Source organism: Oryzias latipes, chromosome 10, assembly GCF_002234675.1.
Source record: "Oryzias latipes chromosome 10, ASM223467v1".
In the NCBI taxonomy this organism is placed as follows: Eukaryota; Metazoa; Chordata; class Actinopteri; order Beloniformes; family Adrianichthyidae; genus Oryzias; species Oryzias latipes.
The window spans coordinates 24,582,491-24,606,276 of NC_019868.2; the positions used below are offsets into that span (position 1 = coordinate 24,582,491).

At 39.9% G+C, this 23,786-nt stretch overlaps 1 protein-coding gene and 2 non-coding genes across 3 annotated transcripts; all 3 read right to left on the reverse strand.

The window, feature by feature from the left end:
* Window positions 1-824: 824 nt before the first annotated feature.
* On the reverse strand, window positions 825-23,606 carry polr1a (RNA polymerase I subunit A). Its single transcript, XM_011480453.3, has 37 exons — window positions 23,425-23,606; window positions 23,152-23,260; window positions 22,917-23,012; window positions 22,685-22,834; window positions 22,479-22,589; window positions 22,308-22,393; window positions 22,120-22,208; window positions 21,448-21,528; window positions 21,050-21,167; window positions 20,825-20,966; window positions 20,487-20,648; window positions 19,391-19,513; window positions 19,085-19,312; window positions 18,904-19,011; window positions 17,797-17,943; window positions 17,177-17,368; window positions 16,947-17,096; window positions 15,478-15,661; window positions 15,299-15,381; window positions 12,383-12,541; window positions 12,202-12,300; window positions 11,954-12,106; window positions 10,185-10,267; window positions 9,496-9,661; window positions 9,103-9,226; window positions 8,596-8,693; window positions 8,316-8,509; window positions 7,463-7,630; window positions 6,574-6,709; window positions 6,345-6,499; window positions 6,137-6,266; window positions 4,977-5,084; window positions 4,547-4,816; window positions 2,906-3,106; window positions 2,331-2,448; window positions 2,090-2,254; window positions 825-1,348 (listed from the first exon to the last, which is right to left on the reverse strand). Exons 1-37 carry the CDS (start codon window positions 23,499-23,501, stop codon window positions 1,230-1,232), a joined length of 5,082 nt encoding a protein of 1,693 aa, XP_011478755.1. The 5' UTR covers window positions 23,502-23,606; the 3' UTR covers window positions 825-1,229.
* Window positions 9,314-9,449, reverse strand: LOC111948084. The gene has a single exon (XR_002874068.1). It is a non-coding gene; the product is annotated as a small nucleolar RNA SNORA5 (small nucleolar RNA).
* LOC111948090 lies at window positions 15,113-15,248 on the reverse strand. The gene has a single exon (XR_002874074.1). It is a non-coding gene; the product is annotated as a small nucleolar RNA SNORA5 (small nucleolar RNA).
* Window positions 23,607-23,786: the final 180 nt, after the last annotated feature.

Genomic DNA, 23,786 nt, shown 5'->3' on the forward strand with positions numbered 1-23,786 from the left:
TCATTGGCCTTTTTAAAATGACATTCTCAATTAGTTTAGCAGTTTAGTAACCTATTGCAACCTATTATAACAGTTTTGCTTTAAGAAATATATATATATATTTTGACACATGCATGTATGTCGTGATATTTAGGAAATGCCAGCATTCCTCAAAGCTGCTGTTTCATTATATTTAAGACTAAATTTAATTTAAAGTTATATTTGTTTCATTTTTCCAATTGCAAGTTCCAAGATTTTACAAATGCGTCCTTGAACCAAACCATTTTAATTCAAGCTACTCTTCTTTTATGTTTCATGCAATAATTGACTCTTGCATTGCAAAAGTGGGCCACCCGGAAAGAAATCGAAAATTCTTAAAATTTTAAATATTTTCCTAGAATAACAACAAAAAATCTGTCAATGGGGAAAGAAAAATGGTCTTATCAATAGTTCTTAGTTTCTGGTTATTTGCATCTGTTTTTTAATAGTATTTTGTTACTCAAAAGCATTCTTGATAAGGTTTTTTTTCTTGCAAGGCAGAACATAAGACACATGACAAAAAAGGTCTTTTTACTTTTCTTTACATTTTTCTCTCATTTTTAATTTTGCATTTCTTTTTCTATTTAGGAATTTCCGTTTCCTACCCCAGGGGGAAGTACACTAATCAAGTATGTGCATATGTGTTTAAGGTAAAGCTTTGCAGAATAGACAACACAGGAAGTGTACAGAGTACAAACTCTGCAGCAATGTTTAACGAATACGTTTGTTTACAACCAGATTAGGAAAATTAATATCTTGCCAGGATTTGGTGACGACAAAATAAAAAAAGCTTAAGACACCAAGAGTGCATAATAAATTAGTTTTTTATTGTTCTGCATTTAATACTCTGCTGCTTTAGTCATCTTCATGGTGCAGCTGGAGTTTCTCACTTCCCCCATTTATTTTGTTTTGAAGGCAGATAGCTGTTTCTGTCATTGTTGCTGAAAGATTGCAAAAAAAAAACTGGACTAAATCTGAATTGCTAAAACATATAGAGTCACCATATAGTCACGAACACTCAATAGTTAAAAAAACAACAACAAAGGCAACAAATAATCAAATATATTTTTTACTGTTTTACACATTAATCTATAAATACAGACAAAAACCCGATCAGCCTCTTATGTCAGAAGACCTTTAAAGGCGATCTTGAAGTCATTGTTTTATTCACAAGCAACATAAAAAGAAAATGATTTTCTATGATCTGACATCTAAGAATGACTCTTAATGTGCTGCAGGGGTTGCTTCAGTTCAAACAGTCCTGTTCCTCCTTTGACCACTTTTCCGACCACCAGGCAGGCGGAGGGTGACTCCAGCTGATCATGTGACCCTGAGGATCACAAACAGTCATTGTGAGAACCTCAAACCACCACCGTCTTTTAAAGACTCACTCCGATGAAACTTTTCTTTCTGGTGTTTGGAACATGTTGTTGTGATGATAGAGAACATTTGACAAGGAAATTAAGCTTACATTTGCATTTCTGAGTACTTCTATATTCAAATCGCAGTGAATCAGGAGCAGATGAAAACAGTGCAGTTTGAAAAAGATCGTATTTGTGACGCAAAAACTATAATGGGCGGGGCCACAAGCTCCCTGCTCTGCTCCATTACGATGCATGCATTTGCAGGCGACTACATCCATGAACGTCTTCCCTCTTCTGAGCCGCTATCTGGGTCTAAACTGTAGGGCTGGATAGCTCTGATGTTGTTCGCCATTTTTGTTGCACCGCTAATGTTACGTTGCTGGTGTGAGGAGCTGTAAGCTAGAGTGGAAACAGAGAGCTCTCAGCAACGTGGAAGGGGAAGTGGTGGCAGGGTTGTTCCTCACCAACGATCCCGCCCAAAACTCAGAATGCAAATTTCTAGTGAACTACTGCTGCTCTGCAGAAACTATGTTCCAAAAAACGTAGGCTCTTATTTTGGCTAAATGAGCATAATCATGATTAAAACACCACTGAGAACACTTTTGAAAAAAAAATGGGTCGTTCAACTTCGACAATATTTGTAACAGATAGACAAACTGACATGCCTCCATAGTAGCAGAGACACTAGAGTCCTTATGGTTTCTCACCCAGCATGGTGGCCTGCTTGAGGAACTTGTAGCTGGTCTCAAACGTCATCTGCTGCAGAGGAGACGAGTTGGATCTGATGGCATGGCGATTCAGAGGCTTATAAACACCTTCGAAACACATGTAGTCTGCCACCAGAGACAAATGTCGGGGATCCACCTCAATACCTGGATGCAGAAACACACCACGTCACACTCTGGCCCCCATTTGAAAGCCCCTTTGTGTTTTTGCGCACGCATGTACCATAAACTGCAAAGACATCTTTGATCTCCTTCTCAATGACCTTCAGGGCCACTTCGATCCCGTACGTGTTGGCCATGGCGTGGACTTCATTGGAGTACAGTCTGTTGAGATCCAAGATCTGGAAAAACAAGCACCAAAGTTTGGTTGATTGAACAATGAAAGTAATCCCACTTTTTCTTCAACTGCTTTTGAGACTTAAAGTCTCATCTGAAATCATTTAAATTTACTACCACAAAGCAGCAAATTGGTCTGAATGCTGACATTTTGTTAATAATTGTGGCTGAAAAGGGCCATCGTATCTTTTATTTGAAGAAGATGGAAAAAAGGTACACAAGAATTTAATTTTAAAATATTCTAATTTTTCATTAGAATATGACATTTATAGAGATTCTAAAAAAGGATTTGCTGGTAGTCCTTTTCCAAAAGGGAACTTTAGAGAACACAGAACCAAGAAGAACTGTGACGGAAGTCTTCAAAATAGCACCGCTGTTTTGACTAAAGACCATGTCACGTGCGCGCATGATTCTGGAAACGTCCAAGCGCCGAAGGGGAACGGTGCAGCGCCGCATACGCACCTCGCCGTACTTGAACATTTCGTGCATGTTGATGCCCTCTGTGTTGAGGACCGTTTCCTTCTCCCCAGATTTGGACGTGGTTTCGCTCAGCAGGCAGCGTGTCAGGCCCCTGGTTTCCATGACGACAGCGTTCTGGGCCACAGTCGACACGATGGCAGTCAGGTCAAAGTGGACCTTGTTCACCGGAAACGCCAGATCAACCTGTGAAAAAAAAAAAAAGGGTGGTGGGGTTAATGCAAAAGCTGCTAAGACACTGAAACATGTGGGAGGATGGGGGGAAGGGGGGGGTGGGGGTATGCAGTTTAAACCCCCCCCCCCCCCACGCCTATTTGCAGTGCTGTGTTACAACAAAGACAAAAACTTATCCCACTTATCTAATCTAATAAATAACATCATTTAAAATGTATTAATACAGATAAAAATAAGCAACAAATAAAGCAGTTTGCTGCCGCCAATACCGCAGAACAGATACAAAGTAAATATACCTGGTTAGTGGTTTAGTAGATCTTTAGACAGGAAAATGCCACAGGAGCAGGATGTTAGTGCATGATAATACCGCCAAAACTACAACTTTCATCAGAGTGTGTGTTTGAAGTAACCACAATGTAAAAAAGCTTCACAGCTTGATGAAGAATTCATTGCAAATTTATAAATTTGGCTCATGCTTCCCTGTGTTTTGTATTTGTCTGGAAACCCTTAAAACTTTTTAAAAGCTTTATTTCTGGAAAACGTCGTCAACTGTAGTGAAAAAAAGAGAACGTGTTTTTAGAAGGGATGTTTAAAAAGGAAACCAGACTTTTACAGCAGCTTTTTTTGCAGAATGAACTCTTAACATTAAATGGTAAATGGTGTATGCTTATAAAGTGTATAAACTCACAGTCCCAATTACCCATGCGCACACACATTCACACACTGGCGGCGACATATAACCATTAGCAGCAATGTGGCTTTCCGTGTTTAGCCCTTCGACACGTGTGGGGAGGGGCAGGAACCAAATCTACCTCTGCACCACAGCCTTCATGGACAAAATGAATTAAAGGGTTTATATCATTAAAAAAAACTTTTTAGAACTTTTAAGTGTATTATAATGTGAATTCCTCATAAAAACAAAACAACACCAACGCTGTGTGTCGATCTGTTCATGCATTTCTGAGTATTCCTCTAAAAACCTGTGCTCAGTCAGCCCCTCCCAACCCACAAAAACCTGCGGGTTCTCACATTGTGGCACCCCAAAGTTAAAACACGCACACACACACCCACACACACACACTTTCCGTCTGTGTGCACAACATGCACAAAAATGTATTTAGAAACGGAGGCTTTCAGCGGTACTTCTGTCTCTTTTTGTCTTTTTCAATCTTCAAACTGGGTCACAGTCTTCAAAAGTAGTCAAAATAAAACTAAGAATAAAATTAGATGAACTTTTTCTTATTGTCTCCATACAAATAGGAAAAAATATATCATAAAGTCGGTCAATGCGACATGTCTTCCTCGCCAAAGTTCAGAGATTTGAACTGTGGAAACATTGCGTCCTGCCGTTGAAAACGCACACATAGGACATGTGACTGAGTCGGTACATTGACTTAACGATGAAACCGGACGCGCGAATCGCATTCAACGTGAACGTAGCTTCAGACTCACCTCACACCAGAGCTCATCCTGCTGGTCGAAGCGATAGCCTTCTATCGCTGAGTTCAAATCCAGAACTGAGTTGACTCTCATCTGGAGCTCCGACTCTTTCGTCACTTTTTTCTTTTGCTTCTTCCTGGCCTCCAATCTCATTCCAGAAGACTCCGGGTGAGATTCCTCTGTGGAATGTGCTTCTGCGTTCTCCTCCACCTCTGCCTCTCCCTCGTCATCGTTTTCTTCTGCTTCATTATCCCCTTGTTCATCCTCACTTTCATAGTCCACCTGGTAATGAAAGAGACATTTAGACACCTTCCAAAATATGGGAACGACATCGACTTTATAGGCATATAAGCGAGTTCAGGGTTGGATCAAAGCGTCTCAACTGGAACATGAACACAGGAGGAAGAGAAAAGCACCAAAAAACGCGTTCTCTCGTTCCTACCTCTTCCTCTTGTTTGCCTTTTCTCTTGGCATCCGACGCATCCGCATCTCCTTCATTCTCTTGGTCATCAACAATCTTCTCGTCTTCTTCTGCTTCTCCGTCATCCAACTAAACGTTATTTTTCCATCAACAAAAAAGCAGTTTAGGTTCAACACCAGCAAGCACCTGAAAAACGATTCAAACTAAAATGGTTTGAACTTTTTGTTCTGATTTAAAATATACTTTTTTTTTAAAGATTGTTTACTTTGTCTAAGTGAATTTTTAGATGCGGAGCTTCAGTTTTTTCATGCAGTGAAGTTTTCTGAATGAAGTTAAAGAAACATTTAAATCAACACACGTTTTAATACATATTCTACTTCATTTAACAAAGCATATTGCATCGTTTTTCAGGTTTCAGGTTACAATTTTTTTAACATTGTAGTTTATGTAACCCTTGAGCTATCCTAGGCACTTTAACATTGGGAGTTGGGTCATCTAGACCCACTAGACAGTGCTCTGAACCTTTTTTGTTCAATGATTTGTGATCTTCACTGGTGTCCATGGATTACATGAAATCTTTCCACCTTTATCCACCTTTGTCATGGTAGGAATAACACGTCAATGTAAGGGTGGGGTCATCTAAGATAGCACAAGGGTTAATTTTTGCAGTTCAAGTTTTGCATGCCTATTTATTTCCAGCATATTGTGTTCTTCGTCCTGATTGGCTATAGAGCCTTTTCAGTCAGTGTCTCCTACATAAATCTTGGATTGCGAGTAGATCTTCGGTTTCCTCATTTATTATCCTTTTATAGAACGTGACCTCCGTGATGAACGGAGAAAGAAAATGTGATTAAGTAGAAGATTTAAAAGAAAAGATCAACAGGTTAAAAGGAAGACACATTTTTTCTTCCTTTTATTACTTTATTGGTGTCAAAAATCGCGGTAATTTGCGATCTATAAAGGCTGCTATGGACTCAATTCGCCAGTAGATGTCACTACTCTTGACGTTATTCTACAATTAAACCAAATTTTTACAAGGATGAAGATTTTCTGAGACTTTTCCATGAAATTGTTCCTACACAAAGCATTTAAAATAAAATTCAATACATTTCAAATGTTGTTTTTATTCATCGCTTCAAAATTAAGTCTAAATCATATAAGAAGCAGGGAAAAAAACAGACCTTTGAGGTTCCAGCTGCTCCATCTCCATCAGTGTCTTTATCCCTGGAGGTGGCTTTTCTTGTTTCCACGGCAATGGAGGACAGCCTGGCGGTTCGCTTCTTGACGGCATCAAGGAGGAGGTGGAAAAATCTGGGAGGACGGGTGGAAAAATGTAAATCCAAATGGGAATTGCAGGTCAGGAAACTAAAAAAAAATCCAGAAAGCCACCTGGTTTCCATATAGTGAAGGATCTGGCTGGGGGTCAACAGTTTATCCTCGTTGTAGCGGTCAGGAGGCAGGAGATGGAAGGTCACTTTGAACGCTCGAAACTTTTGAAAATGTTTAACTTGCAGAGTCTCAACTACATCCACCTTCTGCAAGACCTACACACGCAAACACACACACAACTGTGTTTAAGAGTTGACGACAAAAAAAAACTTGAAGAGGTCTTCCTCACCTCAGACAGGCAGACGCGCGCCAGCTTCCTGCGCAGCATTTTGGCCTTCTTCAGGGCTTTCTTGGTGTGCTGGACTGGTATGCTCATCATGGGGGTTTTAATGTTGGAACTGGCAACCATCAGGATCTCTCTCAGTCTGTCAGGAATGAACATGCATCAGACGAACGGAGCCTTGAACCCTCATTCCCACACACTGGCCGGTAAAGATGATGAAATTGTGGATAAGTTTTCTTTTATTTAGGGGATAAAAGTGTTTTGTCTGCACTTCTATCTGAAGATGAAGCTGCAGGTCTCAATATCTGATAACATTCTGCAGCCCCTCGGGGAATGTAAACACAGCCTGGTTGAGCCAGTAGATCTTTCATTTCATCCTTGGGTAATAATGGAAACTGGGACAGTAATCTGAGCTCCCTGCCTTTTCAGAGAAATCTGCCAAACTTCTGCCTGTCAAATAAAAAATTCATCTCCTCCCTCTACAGTTACAGTGCTCTCTTTTAAGCTAGAGCGAGCATAAAAACAAATGAATATTGATCTTCTTTTGGAACAGAAGTTCAGTTCAGTGAACTTTTCTGTCAGAGAAGCAGGAATGTGAAAGAACTGAACAATAAGCTTTTAAGATATTAATCTCACTAAGAATCTACTTTAAAGGCAAATTTACAAGCTGAAAAACACAGTTTGGAAGTAAAATACAAACAAACAAAAGAACTATTGGACAGAATCTAATATGTTTATGGTATATTTTAATTGCACATTTATTAAAACTATGCTTTTAGTATCTGTTAATCCAAATAGTGTAAAACTATTTGATCAAGTTTGACCGACTGTATATGTCATTCACATTTTGTGCCCAGAAGGTTTTGGGTGAAAGTTGCTGCTGGGGCGGCGTTACCGGGGAATCCCCAAGGTGACGTTCATCTCTCCTCTGCCAGCAAAGTGGAAGGTGTTGAGGGTCATCTGTGTGGAGGGTTCGCCTATGGACTGAGCTGCCAGCAGCCCCACAGCTTCCCCTGGATCGCACAGCGATCGCTGCCACTTATAATGCAGCAGCTGCCTGAGACTGACAGAGGAGAGGGCACACAGTCAAACAAACGCCACTGTCAAAACTTTCACGCTCGGATTACTTCTCCACGGCACCAGAAAGAAGTGTTGTGTTCTGCTCTGGTGCATCTCAGCAGCTGCATGTTGTTTTTTTTGTGTACGTCATTCACAGCAGAAGTTGCTTCAGCATGACAGCATCCCCCCAAAAAACAAGAACTACAGTCCAAAAACAACTTTGACTTTTCTACATGCCAAATGAAAAGGGAACATAAACAGCAGCTTTTAAATCCAACATTGGAGTTCTTGCCTGTACTACTTCTCTGCAAAGAATCTTGTTTCATGTGATCCATACATAGAGAGAGCAGAATAGTACAAAAAATCCCACAACACAGCCTCTTTAAGGATATGGCACTCAACGTTTCCTCGGTATATTATGGTGAGCCTTACGCAGCCTTTTGCAGATTGTTGTCAGTGCAATTTTTCTAACTTTTTTTTGGTTCTGCATCCTGACTGTTGACCTTGACAACCAATCTGAGTTTGGTTTGATGAATTTGCATGTCTAAGAAGTGTTAAGTGTGGGGTTTTACAGCCTTTAATCCTCTGTAATCCTACTTGACAGTTTTCACCTACTGCCGGTTGTTAATGGAACGTAACTCAGACGATAAACTGTAATGGCTTTAGCTGATGTTCGAAGGAAAAACAACCTGTTGGTGTCCACAGATTGTGCGCTGCTCCTGTCCTGCAGGTATTTCTCTGTGATGCTGTGAAAGCTTTCAGACACCGATCCCAAGCACACATCGGGCCTGAACAGGTTCAGGGAGGGCTCCGGGCAACGGGAGGCCTTTTTCAAGTATTTTGCTCTGCCTGCTTCATCCAGAGAATGCCACTGCCCTACAAGCTGAATAAAGGGAGGAGATTTAATGTCAGCTTGGATCAGATGAGGCGATCTCTGGGGTAATAAGACTTTCTTTTGTGAATCATTACCTGCAGAACAGCAGGACTTCTGGTGGAAACAAGATCTGCTCCTGCTGTGGAATCCTTTAGCTTTGCCAACTTTTTCTTGGAAAACAGCAGGAACGCTCCTGACACAAACAAAAACACAAAAACAACAACTTTAATTAAAAAAAACAAAAACAAAGAAGAAGAACAAAATTGGTTTGCATCCGACACACGGAGAGGAAACAATATCACAACACCGAAATTCACACGCAGACACGCAAGACGACGTAAATCCCAAAATGGAAAATTGTGGGGGATTCTTTGTTCATTGTTTATTCTAAATTTTGATCCCAATGTTACAATAATCTCTAAAACATTCCCTAAATCAAATGCTATTTATTTGTGACTAAATTAATTCAGCTTCACTTTGTTTGTTCTACTTTTGAACTACAAGATTTTTTTAATTTTTAACAAATCAGTGAAACTGATGCCCACAGAACGCGATGACCACAGTAAACCTGAAAAACAGATAATTGGCTAAAGTTTGCATACCTCTGCGAGGACTCGGCATCTCTCTCTTCGCTTTCCAGCGCCGGATGGCGGCAAAGTGTTGATTGGCCGTCTGAAGGTCAAGCCGCGCCAGAACGCTGTCCAAACTCTGGGTCCTCCTGATGACCTGACGGATGGACGCGTTTCGTTAAAAGAGGCACAAAAAAACGTATCTGAACCTTTCCTCACTCACTAAGCAACACAAGGATTTTATGTTTGTACGTAGCGCAATTTATGCCCAGGGGCCACTAACCGGCTCCGTGGGGCCCATGAGCTACACAGTGGCTGTGGCAGCCCTTTGGGCCAGTGACACCCACACAGGAGGATGCACTGAATTTGACGAGGCTGCAGTGAAACGCCGGTTGGTCAGGAGCTCGACGCCAACTTTTACAATACCTCAAAGTTGTCCTCTATGAAGGGAAACTGTTTCGGCTGCAGAAAGGGAGTTTTGGGAATGTCCAGGCCATCTTCACCGTACAGGAACTGAACCACAGACCCATCGCTGTCCCGCACAGTCAGATCGTACTGCACCACCAGACCCTCCAGATGCTTTATGATACATCTGCAAACAAAACGTGACGGATTGGAGAAGAAAATATAGTGCTATCCACCCTGCCTTGACTTAGAGGTGCTCCTTCGATGGCGACTGGCTGGAATGCCACTGTGGCGCTCTCGCCTCACATCAAGAAGGTCCTTGTTCAAATCCCTCTCTGTGTGGAGTTTGCATGGTCTCCCGTGGGGTTTTTCAGACACTCCAGTTTCCTCCCACAGTCCAAAAAACAAGGTTTATAGGTTAATTGGGGATTCTAAAATAGTTCCTCAGGTGCGGCAGACTGGCAACCTGCCCAGATTGTGCCCCGACTTTACCCAACAGTAGCTGGGTAAAGCAACCCCGAAAGGGGAAGTCATTAAAAGCACAGACCACAGCCAGTAATTGGCAGGTTGATTGTTGGAACCAGCACGAATTTGAGAATTAAAGGCTTTTTATCTGCACCTCTTTAAGGATTTAATTCTTCTATTTCTGCTTAACTCAAACTTTTCTGCACTATGCATATTACAAAAAAACAAAAAAGGTGTCGTGTTACCTTTGCAAATATCCAGACCTCGAGGTTTTGACAGCCGTGTCAACGAGGCCTTCTCTGCCCGCCATGCAGTGGAAGAAAAACTCCTGATGACAAAGAGACAAAGAAAAAGGAAAAAACAAAAGAAAAACATAAATTCCAAAAATTCTTTGTTTTCTTTTTCTGACAGGTAAATGTAAGCCACTCACAATACTATTGGATAACTTTAACCAAGTCCATTGTCAAGCACTTTAAAGTAAAATCTAAAAAGGTTTCAAACCCGTGTAAACCCTGAGATGCCTCCAATAGTGCCTGGAACTGCACACAGTTAGCTTATTTTAGTTATGTCTTTGAATTAACCTTTATTTTACCAGAAAGATCAATTGAGAACTAATTTTTATTTACAACGATGATCTACAATGAAAGAATGTTTTGTTTTCCAGGAAAAATGAATGCACATCACCTCTGACAACATTTAAATACCAGAAAAATGTGGAGATAAATGTAGAAATAAATAAACATTTTCCTGCTGATTAGCCCTAAATATTCCTATCAATGTACAAAACTGCCTCTAATTTAATTAGTATTTCAGATATATTCAAAACAACAAACCCTATTTTTTTAATAGTGATATAAACAACATTAAGGTGGAATGATTTGGAATTTTCATGTAAATTAACAAGAAAAACCCACCAAGAATGAATAAAAAGGGAAATAGATTATTGGGTTTGATGCTTTAAAATTAAAACAGAAAACTTATTGGAAAAACAATTTTACACCCAGCTGAGACATACAATAAAAAACTTTTATTTTGTAATTTACAAAATAAAAGTATTCACTTTATTTGTTAATTTACTAGAGTGGTTTTTTCCTACTTGGAATATACTTCAATATAAATTAATATGACAACGATATTTGGGTTTTAGGTATTTTAGGTGAAGTATTTGGCCATTTATGAACCAGATTTAGAAAAAAAAAAGTGTTCTTTTATTTTTTACTTCATTTATAGTTGCTGTCAGTCAGATGGACTTCAACTGTGCTTAGTCACTCATTTTAGCATTTACGCTTTGCAAAAAGTGAAAAACTCACTCAAATCCAACTGAGCAACTTTGGAGTTTAAAGTCCCCATGACAATTAAAAACAAGAACAAAAAAACATTCCCAGTGGTGTTTTATTTATAAATTTGATGCTTAACCCAAATCCCACAACCTAAATGTCTTAAAAAGCCATCTCTCATGTCACTCTGTCAATCAACTGTAGATGGGCGTGGCCGTTGGTGCTGACATAAGTAGAACGTGGAAATAAATCTGTTTAACAAGTTGCTATTCCGTTTTTCATGGTAACTTTTTAACTTTTTGTGTACTTTTTAATGGTCTGATAACTCGTGCTGAGAATTGGTCCATAAACCTAAGTCATAAAACGCAAGGTCACCTTCTGTGACCTATGAAAATGTTATTTATACAGCAATGTGCTCAGGAATTCAGACAAGACGACAGTTTGACTGACAGCGATTTAAAAGGAGAAATATGTAGAAATGCTAAAAGAAAATGATTTTTATTACATTTGTTCTCTTTCACAAGAAAAAGCCACACGAACATGTCCAACACACACAACACAAACTTCTACACAAACTTCAACAAAAGCCTCAAAGGTTTAAATATTCATGGTTCAAACTGAGCCTCACGCTTGTTTTGGATAACAAAAGCATGACGGACAGACTGGCTTTTGCTATAAAACCCTCAATTGCTCAGTTTGTGACTCAAAAATGACAGAACTTTCAGGCATTCCTGTACCTGAGGCTTGATGCCTGTGAGAAATCTTCCGGAAACGAACCCCCCGGCGCCGGGCGAGGGGTCGTACGGCTGGAAGCACGGTAGAAACTTCCCTGAGGGCATCAGAGGAGGTCTGCGGCCTTCCAACTCAATCTGACCGAGCAGACAGGAGATCTGAGGACGAAAAGAAAGGCTGTATTATATTTTACTTGTATTTTTGTATACAAACACCCCTTCCAGCTGTGTTTGTAAAGGAGGGTGGGAGTAACCTGCATGGTGTTGACTGTAGAACCCTTGGCTCCAGACTGGACCATCAGCTGCAGGTTGTTGTCCGGGAAGGAGGTGTGGAGTCCCACCGGCATGCACACCTTCAAATAAGAAGCAGGAGAATCAGCCGACTGCCGGCAAAAGTCGTGTTTATGCAGCTCGGCGTCAGCAGGTAGAATCTACCTTGTTGATGTCGTTGTTCACTTGGTTTGCGACTTCCTTGAATTTGTGGTCGGCCGTGCTGAAGTCCCTCTGGTCGGGGTTGAGGTGGGCGTCCTGCCATCGGCTGCGGGCGTCCGCTGGATCCACGCCGGGCGGCAGGTTGAACGCCGCCTGTAGGGCCTGAGTGATGCGGAGAATGGCAGTTCCGTCACTTGAACACAGCGTAGATGTGAGTTTGAATGAATGAATCTTTATTTCTAGAGCACTTTACAACGTGCTTCGCAATTAGAAAAGATGAAAAAGAACATCTGAAAAAACGTTCATACATGAAAGGCAGACAAAACAAATGTAATACAAAAAGAAAATTAGAGACCACCAACAACTGAGTCTTAAAAGTGTGTTTAAATTATTATTCTCACTAATTATTAATATTAATATTTCTTAAAAAACAGTTAATGGAAAAATATCTGTTTATAAATATGAAGATCAACGGCTTAAAGACATATTCCAATGACAATGGTGTTTTTAATATGTTCTTGTGACATTTTATGACGATGGAGGACATGTATAAAGACATATATATACTGAGGCAAAAATTGCCATTCTGCCTATTTTTCTTTATCTAAATTGTCGGAATAAGGAGCAGATAAAAAAAAAATGCTGCTTGTAAAAAAACGAAAAGAAGAAAAAAGGAACCTTTGCTCCCTGTTCAGCTCCATTCTGAGACACAGAATGCAGACTAATAGATGTGCAAGTGGATGCAGATCTATATTCATCGTTCGTCTCATCTGAACTGGCATCCGGCTCAGAACTGTACAGCAGAAAAGCTCCAACAAAAGTTTTTGTTGCACCGCTGATGTCAAAGAATGCTCAGTAATATTTGCCACATTTTGTGGAATTTGTATTTTGCCAACATCTTACCTCTTCCTGTCCTCACCTTGATTCATGTACTTATTCAGACAACTGAATAAGTTGTTGTTTGTCTGTTTAATTTCAATGTATCTCATTTATTTGGTTAAATTTAATATGAAAATTCTAGGATTTTAGCGAATGTGTACAAATAACTAAATATCAATAAATGTTACGTTGGAGGTGTGAGGGGCTGTCAGCTAACGGACGTCTATGCAAACAGGTCTCAGTTATGGGTGACGGGAAGGGGGGCTCCGCTCCAACGGCCCCGCTCACAACTCAGAGGTGAATTTCTAATGAAATCCTGCTGCTCTGCAGAAACTGTGTCCTAGAAAACTACAAGTTTTTTCAATTTTGGCTGACGTTCAAGAAGAAGAACAATCTTTGTCTGGGAAAGACCCCCTTAATGCAGCAGAACTCCCTCAGAAAACTGTCTTAAGGCCGTGTCATACAGCCACTACGTACATTTTGTGCATGTTGCATGGATTATAAGCGGCCATAGGTGAATATACGTGGAAACGGTGAGAAAATGTGTTGTCTTTACCTGAAATTTTCACAGATCGCAGATAAACCACGCAAAGAACGCGTAAATCCACATGAACCATACGTGATTATTGCACGGTTTATAAATAAAACATTAGTGAATTTGTCAGTTATGTCATTTTAACTGGATGTTATACATCGCTGCGTGAAAAGCCTGTTAGACATACAGACAGGACCATAAATATTTGGACAGAGACACATTCTTTCTAATTGTGTTTCTGTACATTACCAAAGTGAATATTAAATAAAACAACTCAGATGCCATTGAAGAGCAGACTTTCAGCTTTCATTCCATGGGTTGAACAAAAAGATTGCATAAAAATGTGAAAGAATGTGTCTCTGTCCAAATATTTATGGTTTTGACTTTGCGTGAAACGGTCTTGAAAAGACACAAATCTGCGTATGCATCACATTAAAAAAAATAAAAAATAATAAATCACAACCAATTGTGTAAGATTTACGTAATAATTGTGACTAAACTGCGTAATTCTGACCAAAAACTTTGAAAACCTCCAAACCGAATTCCCATAAAGACCCGTCAGCGGACATCTTTCTGAATGGTTGTTTCTATTTCCCTTCAGGCTCCTCGTCAACAACCGTTTGGCATATTGGGTCGATCAAACACCTGAATTTAATCCTTAAAAAACCCCACAGACTTTGTGCAGAAACTGATGCTGAAATAGAGAACCACCATGTGCTGACTTGATTTATGTTTTCTTTTGCTACCTTTGCATTTTAGTAATAATAAAATAAACAATCATTACAGCATTTTTCCACACCTGCCACAGGTAATACAACAACAAAGTCTTTAACCTTCTAACGACCTGACAGGGCTTTTGCATCACTCTGCCAAAAGTCAGGAAAACTGCAAGCAAATCAGATGTGGTTGAGCCGACTTGATCGATAGCAGGTCATGAAAGGCGGTTGAAGGCTTCAGTGTTTTGCATTTTAACAAACACTGATTTATGAGGTCTTGGTTGATCAGGTTAGGACTTCTTTCCATCTTTTACACAAATATATTGAACGCATTTGAGAAATTATAAAAAATCTAGGGGGAAATGTCACATTTTTCCAACGGCGGTTCTGAAAAAGCTATTTCCGTCCATTCGCGTCTTTGTTGGCACATCTTTTCCTAACATTTGTTCCTCGTTTCCTGCAGTTATTCTCACTAATCATTCCAGGAAATAGATAGCAGTAACCTTTTCTTCCACTGTTGTGTCTAAAATGATCTTTTAGACCTACAGAACCTTTTTGAATCCCCTTTAACTGCAATGATGTTAGCATTCAGGAACAACATTCAAGTGTTTGTAGCACTATTTATCCCCAGCTGCTGCGTGGAGGCACGCTGGGGCCCATAAGCTACATCTTCACTGTAGCAGCCCTTTTGGCCAGTGACATCCATGAAGGAGGAGGCACTGAATTTGACAAAGCTGCCATTTCCATCACCTGAACTTCTGGTCGGGGTTCATTCGTGCTTTGACTCACCTGGGAGCCAACGTTTCGGGAACTTTCTATGATTTTTCTCCTCCTCTTGTTGGCGCCCGGCTTCACCAGGATGTCCTCCACACCTAACGGGGAAAACGAAACAGCCAAGTTTGAAATGGGACTCCAGAAGACGGCGGAGGGAAAAGTGAGGTTTTTTTTTAAATATCTGGATGTTGCACCTAGAGTGAAGCCTCTGTACAGCTGCAGGTAGGCGGTGAAGAGTCGAGCCAGACAGCCCAGCAGTTTGCCGCTGGTCTCCCCGCCGTACAGCTCGTAGCAGCAGTGGACCAAACCGTAAGCGGAGGAGCCGTAGTGAGCTTTGTCCAGAACCCCGACTAACAGCTCCCCCTGTCGGATCACCACCTGCAAGACAAAAGAACGGCGGTCAATTCTCGGGTTTTCCTTTTTCTAGAACGTTCAACACATTTTTAATATTGACTCATAAAATCAGTGCCTACGGAGAATGGGAGCATCTCTGGCTTTTTACGGTAGTTGATCTTAGAGCAATTTTAGGTCCTTTTATCTCATATTTGTTCTAAAAGTAACCACAGTTTCTTTAATTATTGACTCACGCAGATGAAAAATGTGTTTTGGGGTTTTTTTAACATGTGGGGTTTGTCTGATGATGTTTATTTCTATAGCTCAATATGACAACACAGTTGTCTCAACGGGCTTCACTAATTGTACAAAACATAAAATCTGTTGTAAAACACAATAGGTAATCGCTAAACTAAACTAACTAAACTACAGAGACTAACTGTGTAATAAAAACAGACTAAGCTGCCCTTAGACCCTCCTTCTCGGTAAGGAAAAACTCATAGAAAAACAGATTCCAGGAAAAAAAGGAATAACCTCAGAGTTGTCCACATGAAGGAGGGATTCTCCCCAGGACCGACAAACGATGTACCAGAACTCTTGGAGAAGAATGAGCTTATCCAACTCTACAACTACATGTTTAAATATGATGGAGGTCATGTGTTCAAAGAAATAAATAATTCTGACTTTCTAACTATGTCTCTTTAGTCTTTATTGTGAATCAGGAGCAGAAGAAAAAATGTCATTTGAAAAAGAGTGTAGGAAATACGCTCAAGCTGCCTGCTCTGAGATCTCAGCAACGGGGAGGGGAAGAGGGGACGGGGTTGCTCTGCGCCAACACTCCCACCAACAACTTTTTTGGGCTAAAAACGTTATAATAATTAAGAGACAGGTGAGAAGACTTTTGCAATAGATCAAAAAAAGATGATTGATTAATAATCCAACATTTAAATTGTTAAAAACTTGAAGGCAGATCCTAAAAATGCTGATTTCAGACAAAAACCAGGTGCAGCCCATTTTTAACTTCACCTTTTTTTTTTATGAGAGAAGCCAAAAATAAACAAGTTATTAATAAATTTCTTATAATGATGCCTATTTCAAACTCTAGTGTACAAATAAAGTTTAAATCAGCTGTATTAATTGATGTAAATAAACTTGACGCTCAAAACATTTTTGTGATGAAGAAAATTTAAAAAAGGTTGAACAGAATTGAAGAATTTTTGTTTCTGTTTCTCTATAGTTTCTCACAGATTACAGATATTTATCCTTACATTATGACCTCTAATTGCCGTTTGCCCACATTGCAGTGGAGATGCATTTCAAGCGCCCTTACCTGAGAGTCGCACATGCTTTCCGGTTGGTATCCAGGGGCAGCGCGCGGCGGGAGCTTGATCCACGCCTTACTGGGGATTTTTGACCTGCCAATCAAGTTCAGAGGCACCGCCTTCTCAGGAATTACATTCAACAGGAGAGTGGACACGACCTGAAAAACATACATTCTCCTAAACATTTTTCGAGCATCGGATGTACGTTTTGCTTAAGACTGAAAAAAGTTCTGCGTACCTGTTTCCCTGTCCACAGGTGCTGCGGTTTGAGTACGGCTGGAGGCAGCAGCTTCACTCTGCCTCGTTTGTCAGTCAGACCTCTGAACACCAACTCTGTGTACTGGTCTCTGGTGAAAAAACAGCCTCGGATCGTCATCCTGGTCCCCGAAACCATGTGGTCCTGGATCAAACCCGCTAGAGGTTTCCCGTCCTGAAGAAAGAAAACGCATTTTCTTCTGACACTTGTACGTCTCTATGGGTGGATTTAACAAAACCCAAGTCACTCTCAAATAAAGCTTTTTAGTCTCACTCCGATCATCTTTAAATCTATTTTCAAAAGGTTCCCACGGGTCTTTTGATTGTGCTGTTTTTAGCCAAAATAAAGCAGAAAGGGAGGTCCCGCCCACAACTCAGAGGCAAATTTCTAATGAACTGCTGCCACTCTGCAGAAACAATGTCCTAGAAAATAACAAAAACAGCACAGTCATAATTGAAAGACCACTGGTGAGGTTTTAAATCAGATAAAAAGATGATTGGAGCGAGGCTTTAATACTAATAATTCTTTGTAAAAACAAACAGTCAACTCCGACTCCTCCAAAGGATGAAGAGCAGAATAGGGATTCATTTTGAGCGACACACCTTAGGAACGAGGTACTGCTGGTTGGTGCTGACTAATGTGTAGGCCTCTGCTCTGCCCAGCTCACTCTGAGGGAAGTGTGCGTTCATTTCATCTCCGTCAAAATCTGCGTTGTACGCCTTGCAGTTTGCGTAATGGAGCCTCAGAACCTGTGACGGGAAATGCTTTGGTCAATCATTCTGGAAGGGAATTTGCAGATTCTATGGTGAAGCAAAAGAATCATGTTAAAAAAAAAAATCCAGATTTTCCTTTAAAAAATGTTTTAGTTATTTTTTAAACATTTACTTTTTTAAAAACCTGATTTTAACTACTTTTATGTAGATTTCTGTTGAGTGCATATTTTATTTTTAGAGGTCTATTATTAACTGAACAGAAAAATGTCAAGAAAACTTTACAAAAGGTATTAAAAAATAAAAATCTAGGTTAAAAAAATGTGGCTGCAAATGTCAAACCTGAATGTTTTTTTTGTTATTAAATGAAAACTGTCTTTTTCTTCAAAAAAATAAATCAGAAGTAGTAACAATCTAGAACAGTGATCCCCAACATGTTTTGATTTATAATCTATTTTTTTTTTTTAAAGCGACTGGATTCTTCCCACCACACCCGACTAACACGGCGCTAACGTGTCAAAAATCCATCCACTACTTTGTTGAAGCTCCTGCACCGACTGCTCACTAGCGAAGGAAACAAAAAGGAAACCTATTTGAAAACAGGAGTAACTGTTAAAAGAAGAAAGCTGCATTTAACAGACAAAACAGAAAATGTAGATTTATTGTGTCAGCTGTTCCCACACACCATAATAATTATGTATAATATTCAGCTACAAGGATGCTGCCAATAAAGTTGTTCAAACTGTGGATTCATGTTTTAACTAATATATTTAGAAAAAGTGAACTTTTTAAAATATATTTGTTGCACCTTAAAAGTTAGACGAGGGTGAAGCTTGCGTCTGATATTTATTAACTTCCAATTTGACAGTTAGAGAAAATCTCTGTCACATTTTAATGATTCTTACATGAACGCTCGTACAGAAAGTTTAAATCAGCTGCATTAAAAAAAATGGACGCCGACTTCAGCCTTGAAATGTGAAAATGAGAAATGATGTGAACCTTTTCTCCTGGTAAGATGCGCGCACAGTGAGCTTGTATGGACGGTCTGTGCAAAGTCGGCTGTCTGTTGAGCAGCAAAACATCACCATTCTTTATGTGGCGATTCACCTGAGACACACAAAAAATTAGAGTTTTAAAAAAGCGTTTAAACAGATGCTTCGTATCACTGAGTACCGCTTACGATTTTCATGGACATCTTGTGAGGACCCAGAGAGGGCGTCAGCAGCTGCTTAGCAACCGCCTCCCTTTGCGTGAAGTTGGTGGGCGATAAAATGGTTTTCCTGCCATCCTCATTTATCACCATGGAAGCTCCAGGATGGACGTTGGGCCCATTGAGGACGGCCTGACGGAGCTCCTTCACGTTCCACGGGGTGACGGGCTGAGGGTAGGTCAGCTTGGTGGCAAAAACCTGCAGGAAGTTTATAAAAACGGAATCCGTTAAGGCCCCGCCCCCATTTTGAGTACTTTCTTCTTGGATTAAAGGTACCATTGGTATTCCAATCTCGTTGGTTTCTATGTACATGTCAGGACAGATGACGGACCGGGCGGCGTAGTCCACGCGTTTGCCCATCATGTGCTTCCGGAACAAGCCCTCCTTTTTCTCCAGAATCTGAAAGGAGAGGAAAACTTGCTTTGATGAGTAGTGGTTTTATTTTGTGCCATCAACCAGTTAAAAACATGGAACAAATTGAAGTTTTTTCCTCTCGTCTTTCCACATCCATGTGAATTATGAACGGTAGCTTTTTTTTAAAAATGACTTTAGAACATTAAACATCAAACTAAAGACAAAAAAAAAGGTTGGAAATGCACAATAAAAGCTGCTCCATGCCAATAATACAATATAAACTTTAATAACGGAGTTAAACTTTTTTAAACTATAGTTCTAGAGCAGGCTTTGTTCAAAAAATTTAGATAAAAAAAGAACCTCATGCAAAGGTTTGAGTTTTATTTGCAACCTGCATATTTTAAAATGAAACAATTGAAGAGATGAATAAAATCACTAGAGGATGATTTTATAAAGTAATACGGCTGCATCAGGGAACATTTGGCACAAATATGCAACCAAAACTGTGTAAAGTAAGGAGTGAGAAGTGGATTTTATAATGCATTTACAACTAAATATTTGTTTAATTATATTATTTTTAATAAAATCTTCACTTGATCCTAAAAAAAAATTCTTTTTTTATCAGTATATCATAAAAATCTGTTCTTAAAAATTATCCAGAATCTACGGTAAAAGCGCAGGGACAATACTTTTGTATCTGTAGTACATTTTCTTCACCACTAGATGTCACAATTGTACCACCAAAAGATCAAATGAAAGCCACAAATTTGCATATGCATCTGGCAAAAATCACACACAGTTGCATAAGATTGATGTACTAATTTGGTGTTGGCACAAAACCCTTGACAGACATTTGTGCACTTAAACGAATGATGAGCGCGAGAAACACCTGTTAATTCCGTATGTCACGCATGAATCACAAAAGACCGAAGGTGGCTGTTTGACACGGCCCTCAGGAAATCGAACGTTGTAATAAAAGAGTTGACCAGGTCTTAAAAACCTGAAATCGAATTCATACCTGTCTGACTCCGGGGTATTTCTCCGTCATCAGTTTGTCCATGTCGCTGTCAAAAACGATGTTAACGTGGCTCTGAAGGCGGATCCACATGTTGTAGAGTTTATCTGTTAATGTCAACCCGGTGATTCCCGACAGGAACGTCGGATCCATCTGATCGGGAGCCTGGAAGATTTGATGAAGCGGAATTTCAGAAAAAGTCTCACAAGTAATCAGGACAACAGCAATCACTTTAAATCAGAGCAGAAAAAAGCTCTGAGAAATAAAAAGAAAAGTTACAGATACCTCATTATGAGATTAACTTAATTCTCTAAAGGTAATACGAGTTTCCTTCATCTCACCTCTTCCCCTTCCGCGTTTTTCTCTCCCGCCATGAGAGCCAGGAGTTTTCGGATGATTTCACAGTCCTTCATCACAGCCTGCATGTTGACAGTCTGACCATTTGTAAACATCTGGTCACCGAGTCTGTTGATGGGCCGAAACCTTGACAGAGAGGGCAGAAAATGCAGATCAGACTGACGGTTTGGGGGTGTACCATACCGGATTAAACCAATCATTGTATATACCTGCATGGTGGGACCACCAGCAGCTCCGTGAAGAATAGGTCCGGATAAAAGCCCCCCTGTCCGTCTGCAGGACTGGCGGTCTCTTCCAGCCCAGGGAAGAGGCAGCTGAGGAAGAAACCTAAACACCCGCAAAGAAATAGTTGTCACTTTTGATGCTGACCTTTAATCCCTAAGACAAATAATCGATCATTTTGTCTTTTTCTGCTAATCCTAAAATATTTTTTCAAAATAAAATGTTTTAACAACAAACCCCACTAAAAAGTCAAAGTGGAAATTATTTTATGGTCCTAAAAAAATGGAATGTACACTATTTTACTCCACTTTCTTTTCTGCTATTAGGACTAAACTTGCTTTGATAAGGTGAGGAATCCGACTCTCCTCCTTCAATAACAACCCACCTTCTTTCTCCCAGATTTTTATAATATGGTCTTTGGCTGTGCTGGCTGTCAGGTAGACTCTCCTTCCAGCCATGACATTCTCTGTGAGAAGACAGAAAGAAGCTTTATTTTTAAATCCACCACCTTAAAAATAATTACATTTTTAAATTGATAAATACGCAGAGACAATCAAAAATATATGTTTGTGTTAGCAAACATTTAAGTAGCTGGTTTAAAGTCCCACTCCAATCCAATTATTGTAAAAGCGTTTCCGGTGGTCTCTTAATTATAATTACGCCGGTGTAAGCCAGAATCCAAAAATGTGTGTCGTTTTCTAGGACATAGTTTCTGCAGAGCAGCAGTAGGTTATTAGAATTTCACTTTATATTGTGGTGCAGCGCAACCGCTTCAGAAGGGACCACTTAGCATATTTTATGCATCAACAATATTTGCTTTTTCAAACTGTATTTTTATGATCTGGTCCTGATTCAAAACAGTTTGACTAAAGAAAAACTCAGGAATGTAATTTTAAGTTTAATTTACTTAATGTTTGTCCTAAATTATCTGAAAAAAGACACAAGAACATCTTAAAATCACCCAAAAATACAATTTTCACCAGAGTGAGTCTTTAAAAAGAGCCAATTTCCTTTGCCTGTTTGCTCATTTATGCACATTTCTGTAAAACAAACTCACCATTAGTGTTTTCATTGGTCTGTGCGCCTGATGGAGCTGTGATGATCAGCTTACTGTTGTGTTCACGCCGCACAAGAGTCCTGCCGCTCCTTTAAGCACAATCAGATGGAAGGTTTACAGCAAGGTTTGGTATAAAAGATGTTGTGAAAATGTCCGGATAAAAAGTAATTAAGAGGTTGTGAGCTCACCTACAGTAAGGACACTTCCTGGTTTTCATGTGAATCTTCCAGAAGTCATTTATCAGACAAGCCTTCTTTTCCACCACATGTTTAGTCTGACACGAGCACAGAAAAGCATTTTTCCTTCATTAGAGGGACCCCCAGATGTGTATGTTTTTGTTTCTGTAAGCCTGAACTCACAGGTTTGAAGTTTTCAGAAATGTTGACGCTCGTTTCAATAGTTTCATTCGTATAGTGGCGCAGCAGCTCCTCAATTTCATCTCCTGTAGCTTTGGGATTCTCCTCCAGGTGCTAGCACACAGATAAACAGGAGTAACCAGAATTTAGATAATGGCTCAATTTCCAATTGTGCCTAAAATGTGGCTTTTGCTGCAGAGTGGGCCCACTTGATTGAGAACGTGTTCGATCTGGTAGACCTCCCGGATTGCTCCATGGTCCACTAACTTCAGCTGGTTCAGCAGCAGGTGGATGGCAGCCCGAGGACAGGTTAGCATGTGACAGGACAGGCAGGAACCGCGGATCAGCAGGTACAGTTTCTAAAAAGCGTAAAAGGGTCAATAAGTAAATATATCCAAAACACAAGGAACATGTACTGTCTGTGTTTTATCATGGACTTACATCAAAAAACAGTGGGTTGTATACAGGTAGAGGCAATTCTATGTGCCCAAAGTGTCCAGGGCAGTTATTGAAATCCTGACAGCAGGTTGAACACACCTAGGTAAAAACACGTAAAGTCGGATATGTCAAAATAAAAGTACAAGAAGAAAACACAATTATTACTGTGTTTGGAACACAAAAAGGTAAACAAACAATCCAGAATACTGGATTTATGACGTTAAATGCAGTTATGTACCTCTTTCAAGTCTGCTGGCCCCAGAGCCAGATCATACAGACTGTTGGGGGCCACATTTCCAACTGCATCAAGAAACTTGGGGTTTGTGATTGTCTTCACGCTCAACTTTCTACAAAAATAAACAACACACAATATAAGCTTCTTCCACAACATCACATAAATCCTTTCATTCATTCTCTATGAATATTTTAGGAGTATCCTTTTTATTTTTTTACAAACTGGGTTAGGGTTAGTTAGCATTAGCTAAAACAAAGCTAGCAAGTTTAGTCTCACCTTATTTCTTCGGCGGAGTACATTCCAAACGAAATGCCGCTTAAACGCCGCCATGGCACGTCCTTTCCAAACATCATTTTGGAAACTGTAAAAGCTACTTGTAAACTTTATGCGCGTTTAAAAACACAAACCACGAGGCATGATGGTGGAAGCATGTTCCTCTGTGGATCCCTCCTGACCTACACGTGGGATCGTAAAGACCAACCCGTCAGATCAGAGGGGGGGACCAAATTGTGCTCATTTGGGTTGTTTTGATTGCTGCATTTTGAGATATTATATATTCCGTTGGTATATACATAACCGTATATGCATATATAACAAAAAATAAAAAAAATATTTTATTTTTAATCTGGAATAAAAAT

What these genes read in the sequence shown, in the direction of transcription:
- polr1a (XM_011480453.3), bottom strand. Translation starts at nt 23,501, where the DNA reads ATGATGTTTGGAAAGGACGTGCCATGGCGGCGTTTAAGCGGCATTTCG. An exon ending in ACAAGATGTCCATGAAAATC is followed by an intron (nt 19,012 to 19,084) that starts GTAAGCGGTACT and finishes TGTGTGTCTCAG; the next exon opens with GTGAATCGCCACATAAAGAA. An exon ending in ACCTGTGGACAGGGAAACAG is followed by an intron (nt 17,097 to 17,176) that starts GTACGCAGAACT and finishes TATGTTTTTCAG; the next exon opens with GTCGTGTCCACTCTCCTGTT.